The 13,497-nt window shown below is 45.0% G+C and overlaps 1 protein-coding gene across 1 annotated transcript in view; it reads right to left on the bottom strand.

Annotated features, from left to right (window-relative positions):
- Positions 1–13,078, bottom strand: part of LOC137779320 (ras-specific guanine nucleotide-releasing factor 2-like) — a 23,014-nt gene extending 9,936 nt beyond the window's left edge. The window contains exons 1-15 of the mRNA XM_068566961.1: positions 12,636–13,078; positions 7,758–7,864; positions 6,225–6,372; positions 4,589–4,678; positions 4,250–4,503; positions 4,088–4,167; positions 3,681–3,874; positions 3,210–3,319; positions 2,997–3,115; positions 2,159–2,322; positions 1,964–2,030; positions 1,426–1,562; positions 1,251–1,333; positions 657–905; positions 1–96 (exon numbers count right to left, since the gene is read on the bottom strand). The exon at positions 1–96 is cut by the window's left edge and continues 419 nt beyond it. Coding sequence (XP_068423062.1) covers positions 1–96; positions 657–905; positions 1,251–1,333; positions 1,426–1,562; positions 1,964–2,030; positions 2,159–2,322; positions 2,997–3,115; positions 3,210–3,319; positions 3,681–3,874; positions 4,088–4,167; positions 4,250–4,503; positions 4,589–4,678; positions 6,225–6,372; positions 7,758–7,864; positions 12,636–12,914 — 2,177 coding nt within the window. The 5' untranslated portion in view covers positions 12,915–13,078. The remainder of the gene's footprint in view (positions 97–656; positions 906–1,250; positions 1,334–1,425; positions 1,563–1,963; positions 2,031–2,158; positions 2,323–2,996; positions 3,116–3,209; positions 3,320–3,680; positions 3,875–4,087; positions 4,168–4,249; positions 4,504–4,588; positions 4,679–6,224; positions 6,373–7,757; positions 7,865–12,635) is intronic.
- Positions 13,079–13,497: the final 419 nt, after the last annotated feature.

Below are 13,497 nucleotides of genomic sequence, written 5' to 3'. Positions count from 1 at the left end.
GGGGAGGAAAACTTGCGGCACAGCCTCGGGGATTTGTTGTTCAGGGGGTCCGTCCCCCACGAGCCCTGGTTGGTGGCGAAGAAGAGCTCCAGAGACCTGAGAAGAGGAAGTAGAAGAAGAAGAGTTGTAGCGCCGCCTCTCATCGGCTGAATAAACGCCACCTCGTTGCTTTTGTATTTACTTGGACTGATCCAGAGCAAGCTGTGTGATCTTCAGACTGTAGTCAGGACAGAGGGACATGATGGACAGACGGTCACATGAATGTTGCTCGATCCTGGGACAGCGACAGGAGGAGGAGGAGGAATACGGCACGGTGATGGATGAAGAAAGTGAGAACAAAAGAACACGTGGAGATGAAAGAAGGAGTGAATGCACGGCAGCATGAGTCTGTTTCATGAGACGAGAGGAACGAACACGTGAAAACAAATGAAGATGAGACGCTACAGGACACGTTAACCGTCACGGAATCAATTAAGTTTCATCCTTGAACTTTTATTCCTAATACTTTAAGGTTATTACGAATAAGTTAAGGTTATTACTAATAGGTTAAGGTTAATAATAATAATAGGTTAACATTATTACTAATAGGTTAACATTATTACCAATAGGTTAACATTATTACGAACAAGTTAACGTTATTATACGGGGCCGAGTACCTGACGGGGATGGAGGTGAACGGCTTCTTGTAGATGTCGGCCAGCTTGTCGATGACCACGGCGGCCGTGGTGAAGATCCGGTACGTGTGCAGGAAGGTGTTGAGGAAGTCGATGGAGAGGAAGCGCAGGTCCGTGAGCCGCTCCAGGAGGCGCTCCACGCTGGCGTAGCGGATCTGAGGGACCTTGCAGGAGTTGAGCGTCTTGCTGAAGCAAATGTCCACGTCGTCTTTGTGCAGCCGGGCGTCAGATCTCGAGGAGTCAAAAACAAAAAGATGTGTGTTTAAATTGTGTCTTTACACTACTGCACTGTGGTTTTTGTTATAAACTAAATCGCCAAGTCACATTCCTTGTACAAGCAAACGTATTCGGCAACAAACTGTTTCTGAATTCTATTTGTTTGCAGCAACATTTCACAGGATATTCAGTCACATTGCAATGTTTAACTCGTAACCGTATGCAGACAATGTTGCCGTATACGTTATGAACAGAATATGACGATGAGACAAAGTAATGGGAGAAAAATACACGGAGATGATCAACCAACGTTATCTTCAGGCCTCCAATGTAAAATCTTCTCAGACCGTCGGTTCTTACTTGATCATATGTGGCACAGAAACTTTGGAGTTCTCCTCAAACACGCTGGTCATCAGTCCGTTGCATCGGATGTTGTCAATGCACTGAAACGAGAGAATGGACGACGCTTTCAGTCCACCGTAATCTCCACGTCGGGGAGATCTTTAACAAGTTTTAAGAAGCAGTCGGGCCACACCTGGCTGATGTCGCTGGTCCAGGCGGCCTTTTCCTGGCGAGAAGGAGCCAAAAGGACGACGGAGAAGGACTGGCCGTCCGGAGGCTCCACCACGATCTTGAACTCCAGGTGGTTGAAGCCTTGACCTGCTGCGTTGTCTGCAAGTGTGAGCAGGTCACCAGTTAGCAGCAAACGTTGACGTGAAGCAAAGAGACACAATCACCGGGGGCATTCAACCGTTCGGTAAGGGCCATCCTTTCAGTATGCCGTGTGTCTACTACGTCACGCATCGGCTTGTGGACTACCCTGAGTTTGGTAATTCAGCTGTGGCCATCTTGGATTTCGGCTGTCGCCGCCTTGACATAAAAGTGGCAACAGGAAGTGACCACATCTGGACTGAGGAGGAGTGATGTAGAAACGCCGTATGCGTCTCTAAGGCATACCCTAACCCTAAACCTGCTTTATGGTCTGTTTGACTCTAAAATAAATGTGATCCAAGAACCGAGGCCACTTCAGTGCACCGTTACACCCCTAACGATTACGTACAGAAGATACTCACAGTCCTCATCGCTGGCCTCCAGTTCTTCGATGAGAGTGCACTCTATCAGAGACAACGTGCCTCCTTGCTGTTGGGGTAGAAAAAGTTGCAACAAACATCTGATTAGTTTCTGAATGCTCGCTTCCTATAAAAGGTTAAATGGATTAATTCCAATGCTTTGGGATAAAATGTATCCGTGGACAGGTGAGGCTGAACCTTCAGCAGATGAAGCTTCCCTCCAGATGTCCGCGTACAGATGAGGAAGTGCTTGGTGAACAGGAAACACTGTCGCTCTCCTTCCTTCCTCAGGGAGAGGGCGCCCAGGCGGACCTTGCTGAGCATCCCCCGCTCGCTGCTGGACGGCAGCTGGATGAGGGATCCTGTTCCCAGAGACACCGTCACTTTAGGCACTTTGTGTCTTTTCACCCTCTGAACCCCGAAATGCGACGGCAAGATTTAAAAGCATGTTTTCTTTAAACTATCGGCAAAAAATGTTTTCATCTCCACTTGGTTTTGTCGCGCGACACCGTATCCGGTGTTCATGGTGATGACCTTCCATTGGACCGGGAGATTTGTTCATTGGGTACCTTTACTAAATGCAACCTTTAATGCGACATTGCTGGCCATTGCTAGTTAATGTATCGCGTTAAAATGGAACCCAGTTGTTGAGAAGCTTAGCGCTAACATGCTGATGGATTCAGTGTTTTGGGATTGTTCTCCCTGAAGTTTTCTGAAGGTGATGTTATGTATCTCCAGTGTGTTTTATGTGGAGTGACGCCACTCTGGACTCCGTCAAAAAAAACTTTTAGATCTTGCGTTTCTTTCCAGCAACCTGCTTTAATAGTGACATATTTTCTTTTATGCTGATGTTCCAAAAGTGGCAATTATGTAGTGAAACATATTTGGAAAAGTAACTGGAAAATATTTAATCGAACTTTAAAGTGTCGAAAGAGAACCGACATTTTGAGTTAGTAAACGTTGACTGTGAACTATTTTACATGAAGGAGAGAGATGAGTTGAGGTCTTTCATAGAAACATGAGTGTGATTTGTCACCTTGTCTGACGAAGGTCTGACTGGTGTCCAGCAGGATGTCACAGCCCTCTACAATCATCCGCTCGATGGCCAGGTTCTTCCTGATGTTCTCCGTGTCGCTCACCTCATCGTGCATCATCCTGACAACACCAACCATCATCATTGTCATCATCATCATCATCACCACCGCTATTTACGACCACACATATCTGAGAAGTGTGCACACGCGCTCACTTCGACAGCTCCTCCAGTTTGGATTTGGCAAACTCCAGACTCTTGCGCTCCACGTGCTCGTGAGGCGTGTGAGCCAGCAGCTCGTGAAGCGTGATGATGTATCGAGGAATCTGAAACACGGGAGGAAACACGCACATCGTCACACACTTTTTCAATACCAGTTTTTTTATTTCATTTTATGTGGAAGCGTGCAGTATTGGAAGAAGTATTCAGATCCATTGATTGCAGTGAAAGTACTGAAAATACTTACTGACTACATTTAATCGGATGTTTCTGCAGCATTAATGTGCGTGTTGCATGTTAACTGCTTTTTATCCTGTTATTTAGTTTAATCTACATGGAGGCATCATTTTCTATAAGATCATCTTGTGTTTGTAGCGCCTCTGTCCCGTGAGAAACTCGTACCTCTAACACTTCATCACATCTAGAGATACTAGAGAAGTACTTGAGTGAATGCACTGCGTGCACTACCTGGAACATGGGATAAGTGAGGAACGTCTCCAGCATTCGTCCCTCACAAGCGGCGTTGGACTCGTACTGTTTCAGCAGCTTGTCAAAGTCTCGGTTCTGCTTGCAGTTGGCCAGAACCTGCAGGCTGTACTGGTGGTTACGGACGAACTCCTGGTAGATGTTCAGCATCGGCAGCAAGATGTCGAACAGGTCGGCTGGTGTGTGAACGGAGAAAAACGTGCACTTAACATGAGGTAAACTAAATGACTAAATGAAGAAGAAGACTTGAAACTAGAGATTGAGACATAAACTTATGTTTACAATGTTCATCGAGGGAATACGTCATTATATAGACTTCTATACAACCAGAGGAGTTGCCCCCTGTTGGTCAGGAGAGAGAATGCAGCAGTGAGCTCTGCAGCACTCACCCAGAACAAGCGTGGGCCAGTTGGCGATCCGAGCTTGGAGACCCTGATGGAAGATCTCATGCAGGAACATGATGGTCTCACTGGAGAGGGAGAGCAATTATTACTGTAACTGTAAAAGGTAAAAGACAAGCTTTTTTTATCCAGATTGATAAAAAAAAAGACCTGTTGAGGAACACGGTGCTGACGTCGTCGTGGCTGATGGGCGGCTTCTTGGAGCTGGCGGCCATGCGGAGCGGCCGCAGGAAGCAGTTGACCAGGATGGAGAGCTGGTGGACGTATTCCGTCTCCGCCTCCACCATGTTGAAGACGATCTGGTTCCTCTTCCTCATGCTCTCGGCGTGCGGCGAGCTGATGTAGTCCTGGACGATGATCTTCCACTTCCTCCGGCACAGCCAGCCGCGCATGAAGCTCTGCACCTGCACGGCCACGAGCACACGGGTGTCTTCTCACGCTTCGCTGCCTTTGTCGTCGTCATCGCGCGACACCAAACCAACAATTTACCTTTTTGATCTTCTTGATGTCCGGGTCCTCCTCCTCCTGGTTGTTCTGGTGAGGAAGCATCCGCTCCTTGGTTTTGTTCACCACGATGATCTGCCACAACACGCCGAGGTTAAAACACTCACGGAACCACGACATACGCTTGTGTGGATTAATAAACGATCAAAAGAAAATAATAATACTCTATAATAATAAAACACTTTAAATGCAGCTAGTCTGCATAATGAGTACTTTTACTTTTGGTACGTTTTGTTGTTAAACTTAAGTAATATTTTAAACTTCAAGACTTCTAATACAGTATTTTGTATTTTGTGCAGTATATTTACTCATGTACTGCACTAAAATATATCTACTTGAATGGGAAATTTCCATTTTCTGCTACTTTTATACTTCTGTGAATCATGTAAGTTTTACCGCACTACAAGTTTTTAATACTTTTAGTTAATAGTTACTGTTTACATTAAAACAAATAGTGTGATGCTGTACTACTGCTCGACATAGTATTACTCAAATACTAATATATATAATATTCTATAATAATAAAAATGTGAAATGATCCGTTTTAAATATAATGAGCGCTCTTAATGAGGTCGCATCCTCCCCTCGGTTTTGTTTACGACAACAATCTGCCACAACAACACCGGAGGTTCAAATATTCATGAAACCGCTTCGGAGGTTTTTTGAACAAACAAACGCGTCGTTGCACGCGGAGGAAGCAGCGGACAGGAAGTCTCCAAACTCAAGTGTGTTCCCATCATCATCATCATCACCATCATCATCATCATCATTATCATCACCATCATCACCATCATCATCATTATCACCATCATCATCATCATCATCATCATCATCATCATCATCACCATCATCACCATCACCATCATCATCACCATCATCATCATCATCATTATCATCACCATCATCATCATTATCACCATCACCATCATCACCATCATCACCATCACCATCATAATCACCATCATCATCATCATCATTATCACCATCATCACCATCATCACCATCACCATCATCACCATCATCATCATCACCATCATCATCATTATCACCATCATCACCATCATCACCATCATCACCATCATCACCATCACCATCACCATCATCACCATCATCACCATCATCACCATCACCATCATCACCATTATCATCACCATCACCATCATCACCATCATCACCATTATCATCACCATCATCACCATTATCATCACCATCATCACCATTATCATCATCACCATCATCACCATTATCATCACCATTATCATCACCATCATCACCATCACCATCATCACCATCACCATCACCATCATCACCATCATCACCATCACCATCATCACCATCATCACCATCATCACCATCATCACCATCATCATCACCATCATCACCATCACCATCACCATCATCACCATCATCATCATCACCATTATCATCACCATCATCACCACCATCATCACCATCACCATCACCATCATCATCATCATCATCATCACCATCATTCATCATCACCATCATCATAATCCTCCTCGCCGCAGGCATCCTTTGCGTGCTTTGATCTGCGTCCCGGGTGCATGCTTGTGTGTTTAGGTATGCATGCGCGTGCATGCGGGGATGCGCTCATGCGTACCTCGGCTTTCAGCCGCTCGATCTCGGTGTCCTGGTCCTCCAGCTGAGTGCGCAGCTGATTGGCCGCAATCTTCTCCGTCTCCATGATCTGCACCAGGTGGATGTACTTCTGCATCAGGATCTCACGCTCGATGATGATGTCGGAGTAACTGCAGGTGAGAGGGTGAGACGATGGGGTGAGACGAGACGGTGAGATGAGAGGTGAGATGAAAGGTGAGACAATGGGGTGAGAGGAGAGGTGAGAGGAGAGAGGTGAGACAATAGGTGAGATGAAAGGTGAGATGAAAGGTGAGACAATGGGGTGAGAGGAGAGAGGTGAGATGAAAAATGAGACGATGGTGAGACAACATAAAAACACTGTTACATGGATACGTTAGTAATAAAATGAGAGTATAATAATATATCATGATAAAAATGCACAATGAGTACTTTTACTTTTGATACATTCATTTTGCTTTAAAGCTTTTACTTTTACTTGTGTTTTAGAGTGTATTCTTTCCACGTTTACTGGAATAATCATCAACAATGTGCGTTATTAAAGTAAACATCCGTCATCATGTTCAGACAACACACAGAAGAACGGAGGTCGAGTGATGTAACAACACACAGATACAGAACCAGTGTGACCTAAATGTGAACCGCTGCGAGCAGAACACGTCCACTCACACACTCACACACACGCACACACACACACACACACGCACACACACACACACACGCACACACACACACACACACACACACGCACTCTCAGATGTTAAACAGAAAAACACACTCTCTGCCAAATGTGTCCCAGCACAACAAGCGAGCAGAGAAGCAGTTATTTACCAGCTTAAATAATTGAAAACAGTACTTTTGTGTTGAATATGTAATGAATTTCATGTTCGAACACGAAGGTAAAGGAAGTATTTAGATATTTTCCAAATAAATAAAAGTGTTGGGTTCAAAGTAAACATTATTAGATAGTTAATACTCAATATTGAATTAATAATTTTTCGGGCAACATGTTACTGGTGGAGTTAGAAGAAGCTATATATCTGTTATACATTAATGGGGACAAAACTAGACACGTCTTTTATAATGTTATTGTGACTGTGTGTGTGTAGGTGTGTGTGTGTGTGTGTGTGTGTGTAATTTGCCGAACACACCGTGCAAACCTATTAAAAGTGGGCGAACTGTTTTTCATCCACTAAGATTAGAGAGATTAGCTGTGGACAGAGACTGAGAAGCACACGCACGCACGCGCACACACACACACACACACACACACACACACACACACACACACACACACACACACACACAAATGTGTAGTGTGCAGGCATCTGCGTGGATTAAAATGAGAGCGTATCTGTTTGTGTGAGTGAAGAACACATCGGATCCACTCGGCGTCTAGACGAGGGCTCTTAGCCAATCGCAGGTCGGCAGCATATTAATCAAGTACAAGTACCTCAGGCTTGTACTGAAGCAGAGTACTCTGGTAAAAGTACTTCACTGTAAATGAGGCGACCTCTCGACGCCGGTCTCTCCGTACCTGGCCTGCTGGATGCACTCCACCCACTCGTTGCAGTCCGACTCTTCATCCGTCCGCAGCTCCAACGGTTTCTGTCCATCGTGGCCAAAAATCACCAGGAAGTAGTGCTGCGGTGGAGAGAGAACGCAGCTTCAACACATGAAGCAGAGACTTCTATACAACCAGAGGAGTCGCCCCCTGGTGGTCAGGAGAGAGAACGCAGCTCTCACACATGAAGCAGAGACTTCTATACAACCAGAGGAGTCGCCCCCTGGTGGTCAGGAGAGAGAACGCAGCTTCAACACATGAAGCAGAGACTTCTATACAACCAGAGGAGTCGCCCCCTGGTGGTCAGGAGAGAGAACGCAGCTCTCACACATGAAGCAGAGACTTCTATACAACCAGAGGAGTCGCCCCCTGGTGGTCAGGAGAGAGAATGCAGCTCTCACACATGAAGCATAGACTTCTATACAACCAGACGTTCATCCTCTTTTTGGCAAACAGGAAGTGATTGCCACTGACTGTTGCAGTATTAATAAAACCATGAAGCTGTAGGATTCACTCTTCACACACAGTGTTTTATGGAATACTCATACATGTTGGGACACCAATACATCTGATGTAAATAAAGAGGTTAACTAAAAACAAGGAAGTCTCAGAGTATTTGGACACGAACATCAACTTAAATAGCGCTGAGAATACAAAGCGAGGAGCCACAGCACTCGATCGCTCCACCGACGCTAAGTGCAACTTTAACATTTCGGTCCGGCGTCATTGTGAGCGCTGCAGCTTCCTGCTCGCAGCAGTAATGCATTCCAGCGTCGCAGTAACTCGATCCTCGCAGGACGGAGACGTCCAGGACGTCGGTGCATTGTTATCGTTGTTGTTCAAGCAACATTGAAGCAACGTTCCTGTCAGTGAAGACGGCTGAACTCCAAACTTTAAAATCTCAGTGACTTTGTCTGCATGCGCGCTGGTATTGTAGATATAATATTGTCAAGTTAATTTCGTAAAACAAGTGTTCTGTTTGGATATTCTGAAATTGGCCAAATTTCAAATGGGGCATTTTAAGAATGACGAATTATTTATGATGGTCTCCGTTTGCACGAAGAAAACTTAAAAATCATGGTCAAGCAACTTCCCATTTCTATTGTTTATAATGTGTTTATTCTCGCCGCATGTCAGAGATTGTGATGTCACACTGAACACACACAACCGTTCAAAGGTTTGGGGTCACACAGAAATGTCCTTATTTTCTGGTCCATCAAACTCTCAAAATGGCCAGAAAGTGAACTTTCATGTGAAACTCAACAGTCTGTTGTTGTTCTTATGAATGAAGGGTACCATTACAGAACATGCGAAGAAACTGAACATTAGTTTCAAACTTGTAAACGGTGTGTCCATCGTAAAGCCTCCCGTATGACTGACAGCAGGGTTTTGACTCCTGTGGGTGATGTTTGACTGAAATTCACCTCTGTGTCCCGTTGAACTCTGCGGTATCGGCTTTGTCCTGCTGGATGTGACGTTAATCCGGACTGAATGGGGCTTTGGTCCGATTATCGGGCTACTTTATTATTAACTGCAGAGGATTACGCCGCTCAGGAGACTTAGAGGCTAAAGAGAACGTTTTTTATACACGGAACCGGGGAAAAAAACAAAGTTTGGACCGATACTGAGGACCGATGCTGAGACACGTTTCTCTGCTGCAAACCACCTGCAGACTGACCCAGGACCACTTCACCTGCACCTGGAACTACATTACTATTATTATTATTATTATTATTCTGACTGGAACAATCGATCCTGCAAGAAATAACTCTGATTCACCCAAAATCCATCCGGTCCCACACTCTTTTCCTGCACGTCTTTAAAATGTTAAAACATCTACATTACAAATACACTTTATTTTAAATATTAGTCGAAAGTTTGAAAAAATAATATTTTAGTGTTTTTAGTTTTCTTCTGTGTTTCTCCGCTGCGTCTTTCTTTCCTCTCGTCATCATTTCTGACCGTTCGTCTGACTTGCAGGCAGAAAGTCGGCCTCTGTAGTAACGATGATGCAACGATAAGCAGGCAGACACTCGCTGGCTAGCGTGTGCCGGACCAGAGAGAGGCTTAAGGGCTTGTTTGTGTGTGTGTGTGTGTGTGTGTGTGTGTGTGTTTGAGTATGTGTGTGTGTGTGTGTGTGTTTGAGTATGTGTGTGTGTGTGTGTGTGTGTGTGTGTGTGTGTGTGTGTGTGCGTGTGTGTTTGAGTGTGTGTGTGTTGGGGGGAGGGAGGGTTTACATAACCATCAGGGCTCGTTCAGCCTCTCGCATTGCTAATGCAGCTTCCACGGCCACGAGCCTGCTTTAAGCTGGAGGATAACAATGATAGAGAGAGAGAGAGAGAGAGAGAGAGAGAGAGAGAGAGAGAGAGAGAGAGAGAGAGCTCTCGGTCCTTGCTCGCCCTGCACTCAGTGTCATACGTGCAGACAGACGTCCTCGTCTCCTCTGTCAGACACAAACGTGTCTCTGGGTTTGAGACTCCGTGTTCTGAAGGTTCTGAAGGTTCTGAAGGTTCTGAAGGTTCTGTGTTCGACTCTTGTTCTGCTTCACGTTCCTCCGTTGAGCATCAGAGCTCCATCACATGAGACGCTTTAGTGTCCAAAGAATGTGCAACATTTTAAAAAAGTCTGGAAAAAGTATTCACAATTTCCCAAAACATGTAAAATGTGTTAAAAAAAAATGAGTGAACATTTTATCAAAAAGTAAAAAAAAAACATGAACAATCTTCTAAAAATATGTGAAGAAATTTTGTTAAAATTTCTGAAAAGGTGTGAAAAATAAAAGTGGGAAAATGTCAGAAAAGGTTGTTTTTTTTAAATAATCAAAATGTCTAAAAAAATATAGTTTTGGTGCAAACATCATTGTATCCGTAAAGACGTTGTGAGCAGTTTTAGGAGGTTTACGTCATCAGTAGAGACCGAGTGGCGCTGAAGAGGCAGACTGGGGAAGTATATTATAATATTTTATATTATTATATAATTGTTTGAGGACCAGCGCTGCTGGACCTCAAACAATTATATAATAATATTTTATATTATGGCCACTTGGCTAGAAGGCTGCAGATACACAGGTACCAGCGTGTGTGTGTGTGTGTGTGTGTGGGTGTGCGTGTGTGTGCGTGTGTGTGTGTGTGCGTGTGTGTGGGTGTGCGTGTGTGTGCGTGTGTGTGTGTGTGTGTGCGTGTGTGTGTGTGTTGACAGCGGCTGCAGGCCAGAGGACCAGCGAGCTGCTGCTCTGACACATTTAAGCCTTTTATTACATATTAATGCAAATAAATAGATATACTTATTTATCTGATTCCCTTTCTTCAGCATCATCATAGTCTTTGTTTCTATTGACCTTTTAAAATGTGTTTGTATATCTGGTTTAACTTCCTGTACATCTAACTACACAAGCAACAAAGACCCTTCAAAATAAAAGCACCAATTCAGTTTAATTATTATTATTTTTTTAATCTGTACTTTACAGGTGGATGTTAATGACGATGTTAATGCCGTTGGCACTAATGCATATTGTTGCATTACCTTTAGCTCCACTCAGCGCGATGAAGATCACTGTTTTATTTTTTGCATCTCTCCTCTGTCGTCATATGGAGTTGATGTGCATTATTCTGGTGTTTAAATGTGGGCTGGATGGTTGAATGCTCTTATTCTTATGCTAAATCAACGCACCGTTATGTAACTTTGTTTTAGCAGCAGCTGTGTGGAGCTTTAAAAAAAGAAGAAAAAAAGCTGTAAAAAGTCTTTACACGACCAGACGAGGAAGAGGAGGAAGAGTTTTCTTTGAGTCTTTAGTTAGTGTCTTTAAAAGAGTGATAAACTGGTGTCCTGCGTCTGCATGAAACAGAAACATCAGGTTTCTCGTTGCATTTCAATGAACAACACGACAACACGACTGACTCCTGAGGTCAAGAAGGCTCGTTTCATCCGTCAAAGAGTCCAACATGAACGATAAAGGAAAGCAGCAACTGGCATCCAAGAAGCTGAAAGCAAGATGCTCTCACAGAAGAGATTAACCAACGGTTTGCAGAACAAAACCCTCTTTTCATGCACGGATAAAACGCCTTGATCAAAGAAATGACGTCAACTTCAAACAGTTTGAATCAATGACTGTTTTCATTGTTTTCCTGATCAATCCTTTCAATTATTGTCTGTGAAACGTCAGAAAAATGAACAGTGAAAATGTTTCATAATGTCATGAAACAGCTTGAAAAAGTGAATGAGTTCTCAAAAATAGTTATTGTTCTTCTCAATACTGCATCTCTGGATCAATGCACAGCGACAGGTTTCATGTCACAGAGCCGATGAGACAGCAGCTCATGTAAGACTGTGCACCATTAAAAACACATTTTATATTGAAATTATTCCTATTTTCTGTGATTAATGAAGTCATACTGTGGACTTCAATCAAAAAAGGCACATAAATAAATCACTTTGCATATAAACAGACTCATAATAGTTTTATTTATTACATTATCCGGCTGTAGGACTCTATTCTAACTGTTGTATAACATTTTAAGTGATTATGAAAAGGAATCCTTTTTTTTATATTTCGGATTCCTGACAGCTTCTTTCTTTGGTAAAATGACTAATTTAAGTCCAAAAATGCAACAACAAAAATGCTAAATCCATGAAGATGCTTTGACTGCAGAGTACAGAAGCTTTAAAAAGATAAACAAAGACAAACGGATGCATAAAAGACCAAAATCAAGCTAAATAAAGCCAAATAAAGCCCCCACGAGAAGACAACAACACATTTCCAGCAGCTGCTCCCCTGAACGTGTGGACTGGTCACGTGTGGACTGGTCTTACTGGGCGCTCTGCCTGCTCCCAGTGCGCTCCAGTGGGACTCACCTGCTGCTTCTCCAGGGGCTCCTTGCTGATGGCGGACACCTTGGGCGCGGGCGCGCGCTCGCACGTGCACCCCTCTAGCAGGTAGATCCCAGAGGGTCTCGCGCTCTGGTCGTTGTCGAAGTAGAAGAGCACGTTCTGGTGCAGCGCGAAGAACTTCTCCGCCCAGCGGCTGTTCTCCGCGGTCTTCTTGCTCAGGAAGCCGCGCTTGGAGCCCTCTTTACGCGCGACCACGGACAGGTAGAGCGCGTGGCCCTCGTTGTAGCGCACGCCCTTCTGCATTTTTAAATCTGTTGTCCTCTTTTATTTTGTTGGGTTAGGGTTGTTGTTCAGACGGTGACCCCGCGGCATCACATCGCGTCTCCACGGAGGTGTCACGAGAAGTAATCCGGGCTTAGCATGGTGGAGACAAAAAGTTGGAGAGTCCGCTGCGCGGCGCGCGTCACGCTCCCCGCACACGCTCACGGGGGGCTTCCCCGTCCAGCAGAGCCGCGTGGGACCGCCTCACGACGCCTCGCGACGCCTCACGACGCCTCACGACGCCTCCATCGCCTCCAAACTTTCGGACTCGGGGGAGTTCGCGGCAGCAGAGATAGGCGGAAGGGAACAGACGGTGAAAGCAGAATCACGACGGAGATCAGCGGTAATCGGCTTTGATACCAACTTAAAGAGACAGGCCGCTGCTGCTGCTGCTGCAGCCTGGACCGCCGCGCGCGCGCGCGCGGCGCGCGCACTGGCGCCTGCCCCCTGCGCCCTCGCGCGCGAGCCCGGACACGCCCCCCGCGGAGCGCAGGAGCGCGTAAAAACGGGGCCACGCGTTCAGAGGGGTTTCACAGTTCCTGTGCTCCAAGTCGCTTTTGTATTT

The sequence above is a fragment of the Clinocottus analis genome, unplaced genomic scaffold, assembly GCF_023055335.1.
Source record: "Clinocottus analis isolate CAN_PGR_092001 unplaced genomic scaffold, fCliAna1.0.p SCAF_72, whole genome shotgun sequence".
In the NCBI taxonomy this organism is placed as follows: domain Eukaryota; kingdom Metazoa; phylum Chordata; class Actinopteri; order Perciformes; family Cottidae; genus Clinocottus; species Clinocottus analis.
This window is presented reverse-complemented; position numbering and strand designations above follow the sequence as displayed.